The 23255-nt window shown below is 40.3% G+C and overlaps 1 protein-coding gene and 1 long non-coding RNA gene across 9 annotated transcripts in view; one reads left to right on the top strand and one right to left on the bottom strand.

Annotated features, from left to right (window-relative positions):
• The window catches only part of TMEM266 (transmembrane protein 266), a 78446-nt gene that overhangs the window by 20385 nt on the left and 34806 nt on the right, over positions 1–23255 (bottom strand). For 7 of the 8 annotated variants that reach the window (XM_080551351.1, XM_080551350.1, XM_080551352.1 and 4 more), the window contains 5 exons: positions 19184–19338; positions 14547–14620; positions 5146–5202; positions 3453–3591; positions 2027–2142 (listed from right to left, as the gene is read on the bottom strand). In XM_080551351.1, the coding sequence (XP_080407477.1) occupies positions 2027–2142; positions 3453–3591; positions 5146–5202; positions 14547–14620; positions 19184–19338 (541 nt within the window). The remainder of the gene's footprint in view (positions 1–2026; positions 2143–3452; positions 3592–5145; positions 5203–14546; positions 14621–19183; positions 19339–23255) is intronic. The other variant, XM_080551357.1, reaches the window with a different exon arrangement.
• LOC308176120 lies at positions 2041–3545 on the top strand. The gene is made up of 3 exons (XR_013938085.1): positions 2041–2155; positions 3022–3186; positions 3409–3545. It is a non-coding gene; the product is annotated as an uncharacterized lncRNA (long non-coding RNA).

Below are 23255 nucleotides of genomic sequence, written 5' to 3'. Positions count from 1 at the left end.
GCCGGGGCTCCAGACTCAAGAACAGCCAAACTGCCATAGGCAACCCTTCCTGAAAACACACAGACATGCACACTCAAACTTCAAGAATGAGCAATCCTTTAAAAGGTCAGGAAAGCTGATGAAATGAAAAAGCAAAAACCTGGCAAAATTTTAGACATTAAATACCACTAGGAGATATCTTTCCCACCAGATACTGTACACAATGTTAATGTGAATATTATAATGCTGACAACTTGTTCTTGACTGAATTATGAATCTATTAATTTACGAAGAAAGGATGCAGTACTTGTGTCAATGTCTTCTGTTGCTAACGGCAGCAAATTAGTGCATTTACCTCATATTAAACAGCTCAGACATTTGTTTGGCAGGAACTCAGGACAGTAAAACATGAGATATTAGTATGCTGTCACTTTTCTATAGTCTATATTTTTCCATAGCTAATGACACTTGAAAGCTAGGAGAGAACCTGCTCTGTTTTCACAGATTTACTCATCCACCAAAGCAGTATTTCTTTGTGCTTGATGTACAGCTATGCTGTAACCATCAGAGCTCAGATTAGGGCTACCATGGTTAGATATTTGGCAAGCTAGGCATGCAGATAAAGAGAACGGGGATCAGAACACAGGGTGGCAAAAGCTACTCCTGAACCCCACTTGGGATAATGAGCCCATTTTCACTCAGACTGTGGACATTGTTTAGCTATTGAGAATATTACCTAACTGCATAATACATCTCCTAAAAATGAATGCTTTCAAATTTATGTCTGTCAAGAACTTTAACCTAATAGCACAGTCTGACAGACAAAATACTGTAGTGGGACTCAGGAAATCATTGATTTGTCTAGCATGTTTGGTCAAAGGATAAGCTCTCCTCTGTAAAACTGGGTACATACCATTTCCTGTTCATTTCATGACCAGTGCAGAAGCAGGGATATATTAATATCATTGCACAAAGTTGTCATGAAGAGGACTGCTGACAGGTTTTAGGTTTCTAGGTAAGAGATGGGCACCTGAATCCCTATTCAGATTACACACCCATTGGACAGCTGGCCTGTTCTGGGATGAGTTGCCTCTCCTCCTGTCTACTCAGGCCCTTCAGCTTTTTGACCGATTGATCCACTCAGACTTAAACCTCATTTTGTATGTGAAAAGCACCTGTCACAGGTGGGGAGTGGGAGCTGATGCTAGAAACCTCCAGCCCTTACTTGGACACCTCACAGTTATCTCTGCAATTGAAATAAGTTACTTGGGGAATCAGTCTTTTGTGGGTTGGTGGTGACCTGAATGCCCCACTTAGTCTGAGTCTTAACTTACATGGCTGGTTTCTACTTTAAAGCAGCTTACTCAGGGACTCATTTACATGAGATTAAGTGTAATTCAGAACTCCTGGCTTCTTCCCCAAGTGATGGTTTTACACTTTTCTCGAACATATTTGTCTGAGATATTTTTACTTTCACCTCCCTTATCTCAAAGACTGAATCACTAAACATCTGGGGGGGGGGGCTGGGAAGAGTCTAAAATCTTGACTTTCTTCCAGAAACTAGAAGCTTCTGGTGCAACACTGAGTCTGCCAAGAGAGTCTCTGACTGACCTACAGAGAAGCTGCCTCCTGCATTCAAAGAACAGAGATTCACTAGCTTTCCTGCAGATGTATACATTTTCCTAGGAATATTGCTTTAATATTGCTTCAGTCTTTTTGCATGAATTTTGCATGCTCTGAATATTACGTCTAACTGCACTCTATCAATAAATTAAATTCTGGAAGCATTCCTTTTCTGTTCCTCACAACTGTTCTCCTCACCTTAAAAAACACACGCACAGCAGCAGAGGGAGACAACTGCTGTTTGACAAATACCATGCTGACAATATCCTGGCTGCAGCTAATATTTCTTTAACGACCTGAAATTTGTCACTTTGCAACAGAAATCTTAGCAATATTCCTCAAACCTTAGGCTGTGGCAATGTACGTAAACTGTTTGATTTGCTATAACAAGCTCTACGCAAATAAAGACATAACTGAACTTTACCCCTTGTTCTTGGCAGATCTGGGTTAGTCTTTCCAGCTGTTCATCTTGAATAACCTTTGCCTTCTCATATTGCTGAATCATCATCTCCATCTCCACTTTCACTGGAAGGACATAGGCTGGAAAACATAAGTAAGTACTCAAAGTTAACCCAGCTGTGATTTATTTATTGATTTATTTATTAATTTTTAAAATTGGAGGGAAACCCTTTACAGACCAAAGAATTTCACACTTTTCAACTGCAGTGAGAGAACTCGAGTATTCCTTCTGGGTAAGGATTTCTAACAGCTGAAATACAGGTCATAAGCAGGGCCTAGCTCTCGTTTGGTCAGAATTCCAATTGTCTGGCTGAGCTGAAATGCATCCTGCTTGCTCTTCCTAGCTTTGGCACTAATACTGATCTTTCCCAGTGCTTAGCACAGATTTTTTGAATTGCTGGGTAGCAGATTTTTCTGCTTGGAGTTGCTCCCATCCCCTCTAAACCTGAACAGCATCACTCCCTTGGGAGAAGAACAATTCCAGAGCCCCAGGTATTTAACTCCTAGACTTGGTGGTAGGAAGTAAGTCCGTGATGGAAATAGTAGACTAATAAGGAGACTTCAAAAAACAAAAAGGAAACAACTTCTATTGTTTTTTAAGCTACAGCCCAGTTTTCAATAGGTCTTCTGAAAGCGTTTAGAAATGTTGCTTCTCTCACAATCAGGGCAAACTCAGACTAATGAGCAAAGCTGTTCAATGTTTATTGCAATTCTTGATGTTTTATGAAGCTACAAAAGATCCTGAACTTGCCTTGGACACTTCACTCATGGTGCTACGACCTTTCCTCAACTCTCAATACAGTTTGGGCATCTAAATCAAAAATAACAGCTTGACTCTGATCTTTCATATAGGACTGAAGTGATCCTTCACTTATTCCTTTCCTACCTCTTATCCCTGTAACCTGAAATGCCTGAAACCACTTCGCATAAAGTAGCCTACACTTAAGTCCTTCCTTCCAGGCACGGCCACTGCTGCTGCAACCCTGACTTCCCGAGGAGTTCTTATCTCTCTCCTGGTGCTTCCCCACGGAGGTCTATGCAAAACACATGACACATGCTTAGTGACGACTGTGCTGTACCACACACCGGCGCTGCAGAGAGCACCTTCAGCATGGAACCACCATGGTAAGAAAATGCTCCTGACCAGATAGGGGATTTGAAGGGGCCTTACAAAATACAAACCAATCAATTTTAAAGGCTCAAAGGGAACAGGCGAAACAACCACGAACTTGAGACCTACTGTCCTCCATGGGAGTCATAACTCTCTCCTGTTCAGTGCTTTTAAATTGTAAGAGGAACGGGAAGGCAAGCATTCTTTCCAAACATTTAAAACCTCTTTTTTCCCAGCCTGCCAGGTAATTCTTGGAGTCACCAATTGAATCACCACTCACCATCAATGATCCTCTTCACTCTCCATATTCGTAATGTGATAATAAGGCTGATAGCATCCCATGGGCTGTTGGGGCCATTAGCCACTGTCGAGGCCACCATTGGTGCCAAGGACAAGATTATGACAGCACCATCAAACACCTAGAGAGAAATGATTTTTTTCAAACTCTTCCTAAAGATCACAAGCCCTGCCATTTCTGCCTGAGGTCATGAAGGACTCCCACTTCCCCAGAAAGAAATGTAATTATGGTATGTATGTGAAAGGGATACGAGAGGTGGCCAAGTCCCACAAAGGCTGCATCCTTGTGAGGCAGCACAACAGAATTCTTCAGTGCTTCACCCACAGTTTATGAGGTGAGGAGAAATAAACTGTGGTGGGAGGGCAGGAAGAGAGAAAGGTATTTGGACCACCTGGCCAAAATCTCCATGTAGAAGTGATAGACTAAATGATACTGCTGCTGAAGAGTATTATTATCATTGGTATTTATTACCCATTACTTGGGATGATGCCATCCTCCCAGAAAAGATACATTCCCTGCCTACTGATTTTACTGTCTAAATGAAGAGATCAAGAAGACAAGTAGAAAAAGATGGAGCAAAGTGACTTAATGGCTCTTGGCCACATCCTGACTACACAACATGTGTGGGCTATATGGCAAGACAGTAAGACTTTGCTCTCACTGCTATTGGGCAGCAAGGGTTTCAAGGCTTTTGGCAACAGGGACTATTCAGAATGATTTGTATGATGTTGGTAGCATTGTGGATTAGATCAGAGAAGGCCACTGTGTGAGTAAACACATCTCACGGCAAACTGGCAATAGAGATGAGCGTGTGCTACCCTTGCCTAGCAGGGTAGAACAGAGTACCGTGTCCTCATTCCTACTGGGATGCTTCCCAGCTGCCAAAGACCATTGGTTAATGGTTTGCATATGGAGACAGGACACAGATTTTATAACCACTGCACATTCAGAACTGTGCATAACAATCCAGTGTATTGAAAAGAAACACTTCTAACTGCTCTTATTTGATGGACAGTGAACATCAGACAGTATCAAGAAAGAGTTTTTCATTTTCCCACTCCTCAGATTGTTGCTCAGGTTGGGATTATGTGTTACTTTTAACATACGCATTTCCTTTTCTGTCTCTGGAACAGTATGCACATTCTACCTCATTTTTAATTTGAGGTATAAATGACAGTGTTTATCAAAAGTCAGATTTAACTAAAAAATCATTTCAAAATACTTTTTTTTTTGCCAAAATTGTATTGTCTATCAGAAAACTACACACGATTTTTCAATCTGTTCTACTTTCAACTTGATTATGAGAACATGGTTGCACAAGTCACATGACACTTTTTACTCACCTTGTTCATTATCTCAGGGTAGCGGTACCAACTGTTAGACAAGCACAGCTCTAACAATAAAATCCACAGACACGTGGAGCAAAAACCCTACAACCCCTTCCTCCCCCTGTAATAAAATATTTCCAAACATAACGCTCTTCTGAGAGTCTCACAGAACAAGGGACTGAATCATACTGCTATGTACCCAAGCATACACCGAGAGGTATGTGCATACTTATCTGATTTAAAAGATATCTGTATTGCACCGGATCTGTAACGAAGACACCCAGAGCAGTTCTTAATATTTTTAATGTGCCTGCCTGGAAAACAGTACAAAGAGTAAGACTACTCACCTCTATTTTGTTTTCAATGTAATCCCATATGCCAAGGACCACAATCCTCAAAATAGTCTAGTAAAATAGATTGGGGAAAAAATGATGAATGTCATTGCAATTATAGATAAACACTTAGTCCTTTATCTATTTAGGGGTACATTTTTGTCTTATCTATGCATAATGTATTTCTTCTAAATAATAATGAGGATCCAGAAATAGCTAGGTCTCTGTATTATAAAAGGAGGTACTGTTTTCTAACCACCATATTTATGATGTTTCAATGAGTCAGTAAGTTCCAAGTTCAAATGTTCATCACTCCTTCCACCCTCCAAAAGTTTCCATTTTAGAGTTTTTTAGAGTTATGAGATTCAGATTACTACCAAAAAAAAAAAAGAAAAAAATAAGCCTTCAAAAGATTCACTCTTGGGCCCCCTCTCTGTACTTTTCTGGATGTGAACATCTGAACTTCTCTGTACTCTTCTGGAGTTCAGAGCTGTTGCCTTATTATGAAGTTCCAGAAAGTCATAGGATAAGGGAGAAAAATAATTCTATGATACTCCTCTTTAAGCAAAAGAGCTGTAAGTAGCATCAGTAACTAGAAAAGAACAATGAAGATGGAAAAGAGAATGAACCAATGGTGAATTCCTATTAACAATCCAAGGGCATTGTTCCCCCCCTTTTTTTTTTTTAAATCTGGCTTTTAGGATACACCATTAAAAAAAAAAAAAATCAATCTGATGATTGGGATTGAATTCACATAAAAGCAAAACTGGTAGGGATGTTTTCTGCCCACCCTAACATCAGCTCAGATTTTGACAGACACAACTGGAGCTCCATGACTCGCAAAGACGACGAAATCCCTTCTGCGTTAAACCACAGCGCAACTGAGAGGGCATGCGGCAGGCTGCTGTGTGAGGGGTCACCATGCCAAGAACTGTGCCGAAGAAACTAAGTGACTATGTGATGAATATACATATCTCCTCTTCATTAAAAATGCAGCCAACCAACTCGGAATTTGTGCCAAACATAGCAGCACTACCCAGCTGCAGAACAGCCCTGGGTTTTTCAGAAGGGTACTGCTCCTATGCATGCTTCTGCCAAACCCCATGAGTCCAATTGCCTCATTTGGCCCAGGATGACTGTGCAGAGCTCTGTCGTGGTACTCCAAACCTTAACCTGTTTTGCAGAGGGAGACATTGCTATGGGAGATCTGTTGCCTCAAATCCAGTCTCATATAAATGCTCGTAAGTGAGCAGGAAAGTGAACTGGCCAGTGCTCGCTCAGGAATGGTACACATGAAGCCCTGGTCAAGTCTGGCTGAGAAAGGGAGTCACTAGTCAGAAGAGCAAATGCAGTGCTCTCTTCCCTCTACAAAAAATGGTAAGACTTTATGTAGACACCAAGAACTGCTAATGCTGCTGGTCTCTGCTCCTAAAAGAACATTTTACTTTCAAAGCCCTTCACAAACACAGTGCAGGAATAAGGTTACTCGCAGCAATCTCCTCAGGAACCTGTATGCACAGTGGTTTAGATGGCAAAAAGAGATGCACAGCAGCAGCAGCCCCTCAAATCCAGTTTTGCTGGTGTGATGAGATGTGATGCAAGCACAAGGTGTAAGTGCACACGCTGCTGTACAACTGCAGCACTTCTGCAGTCTCAGCTCAGGCCCTTTCAGACAGAAGCACCCCAGCTCCTCTGTAAGCAGCTCCCCCAGTCCCCACGGAGAAGCTGTACAAAACGCTAAGTACAAGGCACCCGTGAGCACACACGTCCAGTTGTGTAAGTTAACCTCAGTCCACAGCCAGCAGCCAATGCATGAGGAAAAGCAGTGCCTTCCTTAAAGCGTGGGGTGCTACCTTTTCAGCAACCCTGTTGACAGCAGAGAAAAATCCAGGTCATTTTCTTCTACGCTTAGGCAGCCTTATGAAGTGCTATGTCAGTGAACAACTACAGGATGGCTACACACTTCACATCTTTACTGTAGCTGATGGTGAAAAACCTTCCTTTGGACAGGTGTGCAGTTGTCCAGTGATCTTTTTGTTGCAATGACAGGGCATACCTGCACAAAGAAAATAGAAATACTGCCTCACAACCCCAAATATGATTTAACACTGAACTGTTGAGAGAACATTAAAAAAAAAAAAATCCTTTCTGCCTTTTTAATTCTCACTGCAGTGTTTAAGTAAGACTGCACTACTGTCATATTCGTGGGCCTGAGCCATTCCAAGGGCTGGAAGCTAGCACAAATATTTTCATTTTCAGGCTGCTGGTGTGAATCAGCACAAGTCAGCACTGTCAGGAAGTCTTTCTGGCAGACGTTTATTGCAGTAATGCTTCTGAGTGCTACCTCTAGGTGACAGGCTCCCCCCTCACAAGAAACGCCTTGATGATCACCATCTCTGCTCACAGGTAGAACAAGCAAGCTATAGGAGGGGAGAGCACGAGAGCAGAATGAACCCAGCTCCCTCTCAGAGAGACATTAACTTCAGGGCAAACTCTAGGCACAACTGAGGGGTAAGGTGTAAAAACATTTCTTCTATATGGAAGGCCTTAAAGCCACATGCTGGCATTATCCACCAGCTTGTCACTCTTAACCAAACAAAGCACCTCACCACTGCTGCTGCAAAAAAACGCGTAAGACAGCTTTGCCCTGGTGCCTTCAGGGAGCTGGAGTCCCAGGAAAGTGCATCTCACACACGCTGTGCAGCCTGAGATACAGCCGTGGTATGCTCGTGGTCCCCTTGCCAGTCCTTACTACCGGTACCACCAAAGTAGGCTTAGCTTTCTCTGCCCTCCCTCTGTTGGCACAAAGTATGGGATCACACCCACCTTGGCTGTCATTGCTCTTACCCAGGGGAGTCTGAACCAAACACATTTGGGCTTCTCAAGGCAAATTTCCCTGACTGTTCAAAACAATAAATACTTTGACTGAAATGAGAGCACTAGTGTTACTTATAAACAGCACTTTAGTATTTTCCTAAATTGTCAGAAATAGCTTTCAGACAAACACCCATTGCATTTGTCTGTGTGGTTTCTCTGTATAGAACCTAGCAGAATCTGAAGAAAAAAAAAGAGACAAATCAATACTCCAACAAACTTCCTACGCACTGCATATGGACCAAACTGAAAAGCACAAATGAATTCAAAAGGAATTGCAACCTGAACATTCATCACAGATGAAACAGACATGTTAGTCGTGACTCTTACCATTTGCAGAACTGACACAGAATCTACAAGAAATTGGGAGAAATGGAGAAGAGCTGCTGTTTTCCCTGGTGTGGGGGCATTTTTCAGCACTGGAGCAGATGCACACACACAGTTTTGCAGTACACTACAGGCATTCTGCTTTTTGGACACAGAGGTTTGAATGCAAACATTAGATATCAGTGGGAGTATATTTCTGCTAAAGGCCACTGCCTTTAAACAGTTAAAAAAAAGAATGTTTTAACATTTCTTGACCTAAGAACTTGCAATTAGAAAGTACTTAACTTCCATCCATCTGTCCATATATATATATACACGTGTGTGTGTGCATGTACTTTAGTTGTATCAAATACATTTTTGCTTTCTGAGGAAAGCTAAATTATTACATAGAAGTCTGCCCAGTGTACTAATAAAAGTAAAGGACCGAACACTTCTGTTAACTTGTTTTAGTTAGAGTAAAGCCAGATAAAAATAAAATCTTAGACCATTCTTCAGAAAGAAACGTAATTTCCAAGTTGACTTTGTCCCTTGGTTAGGCACAGCTGCTTGCACAACACCGCCTGCCTGCAGCGTAGGTTGTGAAGAACTGTGTGATGCTGCTGGTTTGCTGTCCAATTTTCTAGGGAAGCTTGGCCAAGTCCTCTGCTGAGCCAGCTGTGTGAATCCCCGCACCCTGCGTGAGTTAGCCACATTTGTCAGCTGACTGCACTGTACATTTTGTAATTTTAAATATGTCATTGCTTGCACCATTAATATACTATTTACCACTGAGTGACTCGCTGCGCTAAATTCATCCATGGTGTAAAGAAATCAAAAAGGAGGCAGCACAGCAGGCGAGGCTGGCCCACCAGATTTAGTTCACAGCTCTGCATTCCCAGATGAGGTAAGGATTGCACAAGAGATGGAGGGCCGATGGAGTGGGGTGGAAAGGGTCTTTAGTTGAGTGCTTCCCTCCTTCCACTGCCACAAAACTCTCTATGTGTTACAGAGGGTGTTTACCTCTGCCTTATGCAGAAACTGTAAGATTAAGCACCTGTCTTTAGGGTATATCTCATAAGACCAAATATTTATTGAAATCTTTCTCAGAAAGTACACCTTGTACCCAGCCTGTGATTTATAATCTGTCTGGCTCAGGTCACTCCACAGAGGCCTTAGCTCATAGACTACTCAAAACAATCTTCTTTTGCCACCTTCTGGTGTGCCTGTCCCAAGATACTGCATTAGTTGTACTAGGTTATGCTATTCCCCTGCCCGCAGAGCATGGCGGAACATGTTAGCATCTTTAAATGACACATCCTTCTGCTTCCAGTGCACAGGCATCCTCCTCACATGGTTTCTCTTCAAAGCAAGGCTCCAAAATGAAAAGGATAACTACTGCCCTCCCCTCATGTATCACACAGTACAAAACACTCCCCACTTACTGTTCTCTGCAACTGCTGTGGCTCTATCAGCACACGTGGTCACTTAGGAATAATTAACGGCAAAAGCCTGGTGACACGAATAGACATGAACGTACTACATTCTTTGTCATTGTCTACCGCTAATTCTCTCTTGTGGTATCATGTAGTCTCAAAATGCACCTTTGCACAAACACTTCATTTAACTGTAGTCCTGCAATAGCTGCTCTTAGAATAAGGAGAAAAGGAATGAATTTTAAACTGAAAGCTCTGGAGTGATTTGAAAGAGCTTTACAGGAATGGAAATGGCTTACTAGAGCCACAGTACGCCACCAGAAGGTAAGGACAGATTGGACAGAAAATTGTCTTAAGCAACCAGAGGTTCCCTCTGGACATGACTATACTTGTGTTAGTTCTTATCTCTGTAGTGCAGTGCAGAAGGTGCTGGCCTGTGGCTATCAGGAGATGAAAGCTCAGATGAAGTTCTGATAGAGCACACCCTGTACATACCTGTGTGATATATTCTTGGTGTCAAGAGAAGGTGTCAGGCTAAATCCCTAGACCCCTACAAAACCTGGTAACTAGTGTTTTATGAAGCAAGAAAACTAAAAGTCTAGAAAATAAATTTCACAATATATTAAATATTTAATTTTTATACACTAACAGAGAAGTAACCTTCAATTTACCTTTATAAGTTATATTAGCATAGAAAATCCGTATCTTTGGTCCTAGATCCCCTCCATCAACCACCTGAAGAAACAAAACCTACACAGCCAGCAATGCAGCACATTTGTGCACCGTGAGGAAACTCGTGTACACAGAATGAAAGCAAACATTCAGAAACGAATGTTCTTCCAGCTTATGGAAACATTACAGAATTAATAGAAGATTATTATCTTTCTGCTTATCTGTTGACAAAATCTAATATGCACTCGTGAGCCATAGCCAATTCAACAAATCCTTTATCAACTAGGACTCCAGACTTACTCAATTCCAGAACTTGTTTCTTGTACCCTGCTACGGGAAAAAAGTGGTGATTCAGTGATTGCCTAACTTTAAGCACACCCGAAGACTTGGTTTCTCCCATGGAAACACTCAAGTGCTGAAAGCTAGCAGAATGCCTGAGTGCTTGGCTGACTGAAGCACATACAGAGCAACACGAACAACTAATATCAAAGAACTCGATTCTTGCACACACACGGTCTCAACAATCTTAGTGGAAAAACACAACCGAACAGCTACAGAATCAGCTATCTGTGGCAATGTGATAAGACTGTTAAAATACAAGCATACTCCAACCCACTTACCAAAGCACTGTGACATTCCCCATCGTCCTTTTCTCAGCCAACTATTACCAAGGCTGAATTTGTCCTCTTGACAGGGTGTAACCCTGGCTTTGCTTTGCTGTTGGTACTGGGGTTTCTCCCCCATTGTCTTTTTCTGCTCTTCTGCCTTAACATCTGGGTAACATTTGGTGCACAGACAAATCGTAGTGATGTATGTAAACAGAGACAAACATACACAGTCATCACCACTTGTAAATCCTCTTCAAAATACTTGGAAAAAAGCAAAAAGAGCTGATGTACAATTCACTTGAGTAAGGCTATTTTAATGTTGGAAAGTCACAGACAGTGACAGAAAGAAAATACAAAATTGACAGAGTGGAATAAATTCCTTTAAGGCTTATGGCTATAACAGAAATAGAGAGAGAGATGGAAAATGCTGGGAGTGTAGCTACTTAATTTGGTTGGCACATGTCCTGCTGGCAGTTGCTAGTTGCTGGCATGTCTGCCCCTTCATTTTAACCAAGCAGAAAGCCAGTGCCTGTTTAACTCCACCACGATGGGACCGAAAGTGCTTGCAGTGTCTTTACAGCACCAGCTTTTAATTGGTCTTATTTTTCTAAAACATTCAGATTTTCTGCTGAAAGTTTTCTGGATTTTAATAAGTTTCTATTATTTCTTCTCCACATCTGAGCTGAAGCCTCTCTGAAGAATTATGTATCCACCTTTACAACTAATGGGAACCAAACTACAGAAAAACCAATAAACATCCAAGGCCGGGACATGGTGCTTGCTATGGAAACAGCCCTTTGTGAACACTAGCATCTCTCAATCCTTGGTTTGGGGAGAAAAGCACTGACTGAAAGACTAATCAATCCTCAGTAGTTGCCTGTTATATCCAAGCAAACCTTAAGCCTGCTCAAATCTGGAAACTCATCCTGACATCAACAGTCAGAGACTGCAAAGTCTCACTGTAACATACAGTTTTCTCAACAAATAACTCAAAAAGACAGCTGACTCGTGGTTTTGAGAATCAGAGGGCAAGAAAGCCTCTGAAGGCACCAAAAGAGTAAATAAGATAAAGATCAATGAAAAAAATAGCATTTCTGTGATATGGAGTTTTTACAGTATTCTGTAACCCCCTGAAAAATCAAGGTTTTTGATTTGGATGAGAAAAGATTATACACTGTTTTTTGTGCTGTTGTTCATTAAACTGCCCTGGCACAAGACCAACCCCAGCAATCCCAGTAGCAATGGTGCACCTTCATTCTGTTCCAGGTCTGTGGTCTTTGAAGCATATCCAGATATGCTGCAGACCCACCTCTATTGCTATAATACAGTCTAGGACTCTGAGCTGCTAAAAATTCACTTAATGAACCAATATCCAAATGTCTATCTTCCTTTGTGCTCATTACATGGCTGCCTTGTGGCCTTGGCTTTCATTGGTGTAAATTCAACCCATGATCAAATAGGTGGAGGAAGATAAGGAAGATACTTTGAAAGACAGAAAGAGATTTATAAAAAATTAGGACAGCAAGCAGAGAAGGAAAAGTAATTTGAAATATCCAATGTAGAAAGGAGGAAAATATCCAAGACAATGCAAAATGAGGATGGTAAGTCAGGCAATCAGCTTTGGCTGTGCGAATCATTTCTGTTACTGTTTTCCTGCAAAGCATTTCCGAAACAGTTCGTCCGCTCATGCAGGTGCTCCGAGTAGAACCAAAACTATTAATGTCTGCCTTGAGACAAGTGAGAACTGGCCTTATCTGCACTGCCACAAGCAACCTAACAAAAACTGCCTGCATGTGAACCAGACTATGGAAGGGATACAGGAACAAGGCACTGCAAGGAACTGCTAGGATACAAGTAGCTGCATCAGGCTTTGGGGAGAGTGCTTGGTCACACAAATGAAAGAAAACAGAACTCAAGGTTATGCCCAGCAGAAGGAAATTGAGGACCACAGGAGAAGCTGCTGTGAAACAAGCTCCAGGCAGCGATGAAGATCAGGTGCGTGTTTGTGCAGCCATGCTGCCAGCAGCAGAGTTACAGGCTGATCCTATTGGGAAGCTCAGGACTACAGGTAACCCCAGGGTGCTAATCCCCACTGGAGAAAAAGAAAGCTTCTCAGAGAGAGGGGAAAGTATTTATTTACAGGGAATGGACTCCACCTAGCAAACCTAAGTCTTCAAGTATTAGGATATGCAGTACACAAAGCAGATTCTGCAAAACTGTTGAGTGGTTTAGAGATTCTTTTCCAGGCGGTTTACGTGTATCCTACAACCCACAATCACTGTCAAAGGATGGGGGAAACAAAAATGAGCTGTATCCATTTGTATAACTGCTGCACCAGGAGGCTAGGATGCAAAGCAGTCTTGAGACCCCTGCCTGTTATCAAGGAATCCTTTCTGAAAGTTCCCACTGGCAGTGGCAACACTAGCTAGAAAGCCCCTGTCATGAGTAGAAATACAAAGTAGAAATACAAAATGATATATGTAAATAAAGGCATAATAGAACCACAAAAATAATCAGTGATATAATATGGTGAGTATGAATTCAACACAATGAACTACCACATAATTTGCAGATATCACAGCTCCCTGTTCATCTGAATTTCTTTGTAACTTTCACATCAATGTGAAAGTTACACGTCTTCACAGAGTGAAGTCAATGCGTCTTCACAGAGTGAAGAATTTAACTCCTTTTTGGACAACAATATTTTATCCAATGAATTAGAAAAAATATTTTTAAATATGTAAGTCCAGGTTGTCTTCCAACATACGAGTTGGTATAATGTAACAAACAAGAACTTTTTTTTTTTTGGTGACAAGTAACACCTTATGACCTGGAAAAATAGCCTTAATGAATACTTTGAGATATTTCAGGTGTAGTTTAAATGTCTCAGTATCAATTACTTCTTTTTGGAATAAAGTTGAAAACTGTAATAGGTATTCCCAATTTTGTCAGTCGTTATATCACTGCTACAGCTTTTTCCAATTTCTAAAAGCACATTCATAGAAATATTTCCAAAGAAATTCACCATTTGTTTCATTCTCTCACTGTGTTTACATGCAGCAACCCAGAGCATCTAAATTACCTCCATAAATTTTGGGAGGAGAGAATTCCATTCTTAAAGCAGATCTTTTTGTAAAATAGATCTGCAGATCTTTCACCCCAAATTAATTCTTTATTCCCAGTGACACCAATAAGATTTCTGTGAGAAGAAATGTATGAAACAGGCCTGCCCTGTGTCTGGTGATTCAGAGGTGATTATCTCTTTTTGTAATTGTTCAGTTGTAATTTATAAGGCAGTATCTTCCATGTTCCCTTGCCAATTCTAGGCAGCTGACAAACAGCACTACTACAAACAAGATCTTCTAGTTTGCTAAGTGCGGCAGCAATATTTTTTTTCTTTTTTTTTGTAGTGCACTGCACTACCTTTATTCACAATCTAAACCATGTTAAATGCTTGCTAATTCCAGTGACATCATAAAAATACTTTGCAGTTCTGTGCATGAAGGTCTTTGATTATACATACCTCTGAAAAGAAAACAGACAGGATGACTAGGCTGATCCAGTGAATTACTCCTGCAAACTGTGAAGCACTTGAAACTGCAATTAACACAGTACAATGAGGCATCATTATAGGAGCAGAATGCAACTTATGTTTAGTATCATTAGTACTGCTACAACTTACATGTGGGTCAAACTTTCTTTCTTAAAGTTCATAATGGAAGTGCCAGAAAGGGAATGGGATGTAATGGAACACGGAACTCCAGCCCTGTCAGCTGCTCACCCTACTTCGGGCCAGCATGTCAGCAGCCACAGCAATATTGCCTTGGATCTTGTGCACATCAGATTGCCGGTAAGCAATGACATACACATTAGGTCTTTGGCAATCTGTCACTGCTGAATGCTCTTGCTCCACACACTGCTTTACTACGAGATGCGTGACTAAATCCCACGTACCTAAAACTTCAGTTAGAATTCTGTAAGGAAGCAATGCTCCATTATTCCCACATCATTCCTTACATGCAGTCTTTGACAATTCAGCTCAGAAGAACAATAATTGTCTGGAACAAGTGATTAAAAACTACTGGTCAAACTGGGCTTTAAAAACCTTTTCACCTAAATGAATAACCGAGCTATGTGGACTTTCACACAGCTGTCCAGATACGGCATGAACATTCCCCTCAGTCACGTTTGACTCTAGGAAAACCAGAGCAAGTTCAGCAACAGAAAGAATGAATGTCATTGTTAATTGCGATGAAGATCAAATCTCAATGTATTATTTTTAAAGAGTTTGTGAAATAGCAGCGATTCTAACTTGTGCAACATAAAAATGTGATTACTTTTGTAGAGTGTATTTCAGGAAATGTGGCTGTCAAAGGGGCAGCTTTGTCTTTAAGCAGGTTGGCATGTGAGCACTTGAGAAAGCTACAGTAAATGAGATAAAACTCCAGGTAAGATAATTGGTTTAAAAATACTTTTCTACAGTCTTTTTCAGGAAGATAGGAACTATGAAAATCACTTCTGTTCAATTCATTTCAAACTCCTCCATAAAACGAAGTCCGTAAAGAGTAAACTAAAGGGGAAATTTATAGAACGCTGGATACTGCACACAGACTTTCCATACATGTCTTCCTCATGCACACTGACTGTGATGTAGTTATTCCACTATCAGAGTGGAATAACTGAAAAAAAGTCCTTTCAGAACCTGACTGGAGGAAAACTAACCTGAACTCACTAAAAGCATGAACTGAGAGTGTACTAAAGCCTTGCATGGGCACTCACTGGCATTAAATTGTGCTTTCATTTGATTCAACTTACTTTGCTTGTTTGCTGTAAGACTACCTAAGAAGCTCTATGGTAAGGATTGTCTTTGTGGGATTAAGTGCATGTCTTGAAATGTGGAAGATTTCTCAAGGAAGTTCAACTGAAATTCACTAATGACAAAAAGCAAAAAGCAGAAAGGGTCCAGTATCTGCACTACTGGCAACTCTTACTCTGGAGGTCACACACTATCAGGTTTCGATTAAGGCAATGAATAGAAAAACCTCACTTTATTTCAGGGTATTTGTGAGTCTACCCTCCCTTGAGCAGACTGATGTGTGGTCCTGCAGTTTCAAAGAACTATGGTGTATCAGAAAAGTTCAAGGCAATTGATGGCTCTGTGCACACAGAGATGCAACACTGCGGCAGAATTAACTAAGTCCCAAGGAACATGTATGTCGTGCATTAAATCAAGCATCTTGTTTTAAAATTAAAACTGATCAAAATGAGAAAGGGCAGGAAGGAATGGAGGAAGAAATCAGGATACAAAGAAAAACATTGCAAGGGGCTGCTTTTGGAGCTCTCACAACTGAGGCTCCTCTGGGGCTTGATGTGAGAGGGTTTGCTGCAGAGGAACTACTTACAGATGAAACAACAGGGAAAAATATAATATATTTACCTTTCCCATGGCACTGTCTTTATAGGGTGGCATAAAGAACAAGAAATGGAAACCATCTGAAAGCTATTTTTCGAACAGCTGTCAATTGACATATAAGGCTCCAGCTGCCCCTTAGTGGACAAAAAAAGATATAGCAGCCACGATTCTTGAAAGAAAATCAGTTTCCGATGCTGCACTAACTGGAGGAGAATGCTGGACCCACTGCCAGACAGTGTGCAATCAAATTGCCAGTAAACAGTAAATGTGACAAAGTCTCCCAAACCAGAAGCTTTGTTCAAGAGCTGAATCACTAGCCCATACACTGACTGGACATTTGCCTCTTCCATAAGACTGCCCTTCAAGAATGTAATGAAAGGCTACAAAAAGGGAGAAGGCTCTTCTGCAAGAGGCGCCCATCCCTGCTCTGTGGTGGCTTGGATACCTCACTGGGATTCAGGTTGAGGGAAAACACCTAAGCTAGTCAGCAGCCGCTACTTTTAGCTGGAACAGGATTCCATGTTTGTTTTACTTGTAACCTTTTTTTTTCTTTTCCCTACAAGTTGTCATTAAAAGCCAAGGAGTTGTGTTTTATTTCACATTTTGCTTGAGAGAAGTGCACAGTGCAACCAAGGACTGCACTAAAAGTATGAGAGAAAAACGATGCTCTCAAAATGTCACAAAGAAACCTGACTTCTCATGCAATAGTTTTACACATACAACCCAAACCCCATTAAAATCCCTCATTTAAAAAAAAAAAAAAAGAGACCTCGTAATTAATTACCCTCTACAATGTGGAGCAGCAGTTGTTATTACAAACAAAACTGGCAGTGATGTGCCCTAACACATCCTAATGCACTGCTCAATTTCATATAGAATCAGGAATCGTTATAAACTAGAATAATATGTTTGAAAAATGTAATTATGTCCTAACAGCTTTTTAAAAGCTTAACATAAGTGATGTACATTCCTCACGACACAACTGTAGTACTTCTGTTACCCCACCAAGACAACCCTTATCTGATTTAAAACAAAACAGAAAGAGTTCAGCTTAGTGAAGGCAAGAAGCATGATGGGTTATGTATTAGCTAAAATGCCAAGTAGCAGCACAGAGCTACACACTCTCAGGTGCTGAGAAAATCCATACAGGGCAGGGGCAGCCTCTGCACAATGAAATCACCTGGCTTCTCCAGGCACCTCTAGGCCAAGAACAAGGTGTAAGCTGGCAAGCTTTTAAGAGTATCACATGCACCAGGTAAAAAGATGAGAAATGGTCCCTAAAATACAGCCTTCTCTAAAGCAAAATAAATGGTTAAGAAAGCAGGTGCTTCCAGAGGAGAGTCTCCAAAACGCTGTTAAAAGTCTAAGACAAATCAATAGAAACAGCTTTTAAATTCTTTGGCTCTGCAGGAAGTGACAACTCTATACGTGAACAGAAAGATGTGGTGGCTTAATACAGTTCCTCATTCAATTTTTAAGGACTTACACCCATCATTAGCATTCCTGACTTTTTTAGAAGCTACAGATTTGTTCAAATTTTTGGTTTCCTCATCTAAAATGATAAGCTGCCAGAGACTGCAGAAAATAACAAATGTAATGGAGTGGCCATGCTCATAACACTGTGTGCAGTACGGACAGACAGGGTTGTAAGAGGACTGGGGGAAAGCTTGGGCAATGTTGTGGAAAGACAGCTTAGTCACGGATTTATCTCATAGGCCTAATAAAAAAATGTTTGCAGTTAACAATGAAGTCCCTTAAACTAATCTTATTACAACTGTAATACCTAAATTTTTACAGTGAAATCTAACTTCATTAATATCAACACAAAAATCATGAAAATAAAAGGACTTCAACATTCACTTGCTCAGTTCAAAGTTGCCATAGAAGATACCAGACTGCAACTCTTTCATGTTGTGTATTCTTCCATTTATAGGATTGTCTGAACCCCATTATTACCATTTCAACATATTTGAGACTGTAGGGCAGTGCTTAAGGCTGCTCTGTAACAATTAGTGGAGAGAAAAACGTAGTTGGTATGTGTGTTCATATCAGGTTTGTACTTTAAAAGCAAAAAAAAAAAAGAAAGAAAGGAATGGAGGAAAACAGCAGTAGAAGAAAAAAATGAATTGGGAAGCAAAACAACAGCATGAAAAATAGCACTGTGGAACCTGTGTAGAGTGAGTTCAGAGAATTCAGATATAGCAAAACTCCATTTAAGCTATTATTTGACTCACTGTATATTAGCAGAGTAGAATGCCAATCTACATCATTTCTGTGCACCAGATAGAAAACTGTAATTTCAATTCCTATCCACCTCAGTATACTAAGTTACTAATATGATGGCATCAAGTACCCTAGCAAGTTCATCATATCTATCCACATATATGTGACAAGTAGCAGGGAGATTAACAATACGCTGATGACCTTCTTCTTTGCATACAGAATGTGGCTGTCCTGAAGGACAGACCTTTTCACGTACTAATGACATATGTGCAGATATCTGCATGTACACTCTGCTTGTACCCTCTGAAAATGTGTCCTATACTGAATTTGGTCAGCAAAACAGGGGAGGGTCTGACTTCACTATACTAGGGTTCCACAAACACAGTTCTTGCCTAGCCTACTAATCATTTACATGGTAGGAAAAAAGAAAATCCCCACCAACTTCCCCACCCTTCAAAAACCTCCCAGCAAGTTAAGCCTTTATTTCATTAAAATGAAAAAAAAAAAATAATCCTCCTACTCACACTGGAGAAGCTTTATATCTATTAGGAGTTCCAGAGTCAGAAGAATCACCACCAACACTACACAGGCTACCAGGAAACTGTTGAGACTTGCACTGAGCAAAAATACCTGCCACACAGCTGCTCGTCTCCCACAGCACGGTTTTAGCCAGTTAGATCTAAGGAAAGAAAATTAAGAGGGGAAAAAAAAAAGAAAAAAAAAGAAAAGAAAGGAAAAGAAAAGAAGAAGAAGTGAAAAAGAAAGAGCGCTAATGAGCAGTGGACTCAAAATGACAACTTCTGCTGTTATGGATACACCCATTAATATTGTACATAGACTTTACTAAATGCACTTTTGTTGGTTTCTTTACTAAGGTTGGGCTATCTTCCAAATCAGTACACTGATGAATCCTGGTTACATCTGTCAGCTGCACCATCTGATTTAATAAGCATGGTTAATTGCACCTGTAACAGCCAACACTTCACTCTGGGGATCACGTGCCTCATCTTCAATGAGGTTCTCCAACCCTCCTGAGCATAGCAGTGCTCAAGAGCCTTCCAAGGCACTGAGTAATGCAACCTTGATTATCATATATGCTTTTCTTCCTGTCTCACTATTTTTCATGCACTTTTATACTGACATACGTGCTGCAATCATCTACCTGTGGCTACCAAGACATAGCAGGACTCTGCTATTTGGTTAGAAGGCAATGAAGCTTCATAAGAGCTTTCTGGGCATTGAATTTTATTGTCTTGTATCTTTATCCCTGTTCTAGTATGAGAACCAGCTTAGATCTGTAGCAAAAACTACGATAGTTGGTTTTAGTATCAGTTAATAACCACTGCCCAATTAAGAGTGCAGATCATTCACTGCAACTCCCAACTGCCAATTGCTAGAACTGTTCAACCTTTGCAGAAATTTTCTGTCTCATTCCTGGTTCACACTTCCCCTAGTAGCTGGCAGTATATCCCCATGGGATATAGCAAGGCTGTCAGAACTTAGGAATCAGCAGCTTCAACCAAAACCAGTAGTTGAACTTCACAAGGAAACTTGCATGTTCTAGAGAGAGAAACTGCAACAATTCCTGCTGACTACAGCTGTAAGGATGAAAGCTCTGGAAGGAAGCTGATAAAACAATAAATGTCATGCCAGCGTTGTGCTAATGCAGATCCACATTTTTCAAAGTGGTTGTTAAAAAAAAAAAAAAAAATCTGCTTTTTCTTTTGAAAACACTTGTATTAGGAATCATAGAAATTCAGAAACACATTAGTAATCATAGGAGGTCTGAAACATAGAGCCCATCCTGCTGCCTTTTTTTCCTCCTAAAATTCTCCCATAGTTTAACTTTGATATGGTATTTATCATATCATTTCTCATTGCAGTGTTTTGTAATGTTCTTGTACTGGCCCAACTCTGGAAGTTCTGATGCTCGCCTGACACTATTTTCAAAGCCCTGTAAACACGCATTAACTAATAAAGAGCTGGCGTGAATTACTGGCTCAGCTCTAAGAACTGCAAGCACGTGAACTGTGATGCGGTAACCACACTGTCTGAACTAAAACGTCAATATGCAGAGATCAGTGGCATGCAAGATACTGAGCAATTCCACGTAAATAGCTCTAGATACAGTAACTCCTGTTACAAACAAACACTCAGAAAAACATCACAAAACATTCCCTGACATAGCCACACTTAAAAATGGGGGAGAAAGTGATGCTAAACAGTGCTCAGAGACTTGGCACTTTCAAGCAGCTTCTCAGAATTGAGTATATCAGCTAAATACTTGTACTCAGAGCTGCCTGATTACCTATCCATAAAAGACCTTCTCAATTGACTCTCAAAACCTCCAAGAAGATTTGGCAAGTGTTACTATCTGGAACTTGCCCTTAGTTCAATTGCATTAAGGTTCTAGCCTGAAGTATTCTAGCCTGAAGCAGTACTCAAAGTTGCTTTTCTCTCAAACATTGCCAGAAAAAAAAAAAAAGGCAAGATGAAACAATCATAAAGAACTAAAAAATATAAGATGCACTAGATTTTAAATACCTTTTTTTTTAAAATGTAAGTGGAAAAACGGGTCTGGAATAAAGCCTTCATGCAATCTTGATTTTTTAACGGATTTTATTTGACTCCATCTCAAAACAGTACAGCCTGTCTGTACTGCAGCTGGTATTTTTGTTGGGTTTTGTTTGTTTGTTTCCTGACATCTTTCCAAAAATAATGCTAGAGAATGGCCCTGTTTAATTAGAAAAGTTTTTAGCTCTATTCCCTTCTTACGTTTATCTTCTCTTTTCCAAAAGGATCTGTTTTGCCAGCATTTACCACTGCACGGTAGTTTTTCCTCTGTCCTATTCTCAGAACGATCAGTAGAGGGCCTAAAAACATTCCTTTAAAAACTCCATGTGGTCAAGATTTGCAAATACACCAAACATACCACTAAGAGTAAATCACCTGTGATTCTCAGCATGCATTACATACAGCCATGATAATCTTTATTCAAGCTCATCATTACTCCTAGAACCGCTAACGAATGCAGAATTATTCTTCTGTCTGTGCAGCAGCAGTATCCCACCGATTCCAAAAAGCTTCTGAATGAAACTATCAGCTTATGACTGAAAAAGCAACAATTTTAAGCGGCCGAGAGCAGATCACCTGCATGCTTACACCTACATATCACTCACAAAATATATAAATTGATTTCAAAGATGCAAAAATGTTTGAAAATTAAGCCCTAGAAAACCACCCCCAGTTTCATATTTTAATTTACTACATCAAGGTACATTTATTTAAAGCTTGTCCTGTGAATGGACAGTAATTAGCACCTTCACATCACTGCTTAGCAAACAAGCTCTTCACAGATCTCCTCCAAGTCCTCTAAATCCACTGACACAGATGATTACATCGTGCTCTAAAAAAGGAGCACTGCATGTTTTTTTTCCTGGGTGCCGGAAAGCTAGCTCATTGCTCCTGCTACTTCTACACAATTGTATAATGGAGTCCTGATCTTGCCTAGGCTTTTTTTTTTCCTTTCTTTTTTTTTCTTCTTACCTCCTGTAAAGAAGAGACATAAATAATAAAAGGAACTGTGCTCTAGCTAGAAATATATTTTAGATAAACCTAGTGACACACAAACCACACTGGATCCTAGTATACAGATCTTTTCATCTTCTTCAACTCTTTAACCTGTCTTACTAGAGTATCTCTTTCTCCTGATGTATAAGGACTCGTCCAGTCAGCAGATAAGGAATCTGGTATTTGAGGAAAACAAATCCATACCAGAATTAGAGTAGGTTTAAATTTACATTCCAAATCCCGGCCATTTCCCCTCTAATACTACAGAGCTACGCTAAGTTTAGAATTTAGATTAGAAATTCGGCCACAAAGATATTCCAGAAAAATAAAAGTTAAGTTATACAGCTCATAAATTTATCTAGAGATTATATAGAAACCATATGCAAGTAAAACACTTTTTTGCTGATGCCAGTAAAAAAAAAAGTCTTATTTTGCTCAGAGAACAAATGCAGCTTCTGTTAGTGTCCTGACTGTGTTGCCTGTTGATGCCAGGCACTCTATAGGATACATGTAAAATGTCACTTGGGACAACATTACTGCACAACTTGAGTGAGGTTCTTCAGGTATCTCAGCTACTCTGTCTATATAGTAGGAGCATCGTTTACCTGTCTTGCAATACCTGGGTGAAGTAAATAAATGCACTAGAATTGGAATATCTCAGTTGACGACTAAAGTTTTGTCATGGGAAATTTAAATATGTAGTGGAATTTTACCAGAGGTAATTCTTTTTAAAGATACTTTCACACATGACTTTGTGGAAAACCAATCTGTCATCATCACTGCTAGTTTTCTTAATAAACAGCTTGGAGAAAAGAACATAAGGCAAAACTGGGAAAGGTTTAACACATTTCTTTGGCAAGGAACCACTACAAACAATTTGTTCAAGCTGTTAACAGCTGTCACTGTTTCTATTTTCTGGTCTTGCAAATAAATCCCCCCAAATCTGTATTATACCTTACCCTGCCTTTTTTTTTTTTTTGGCTCAGCAGCAAGTGTTTGCATCTCACAAGACAGATATGATTAGAA

This window comes from Anser brachyrhynchus (assembly GCF_964034855.1).
Source record: "Anser brachyrhynchus genome assembly, chromosome: 11".
NCBI lineage: Eukaryota > Metazoa > Chordata > Aves > Anseriformes > Anatidae > Anser > Anser brachyrhynchus.
This window is presented reverse-complemented; position numbering and strand designations above follow the sequence as displayed.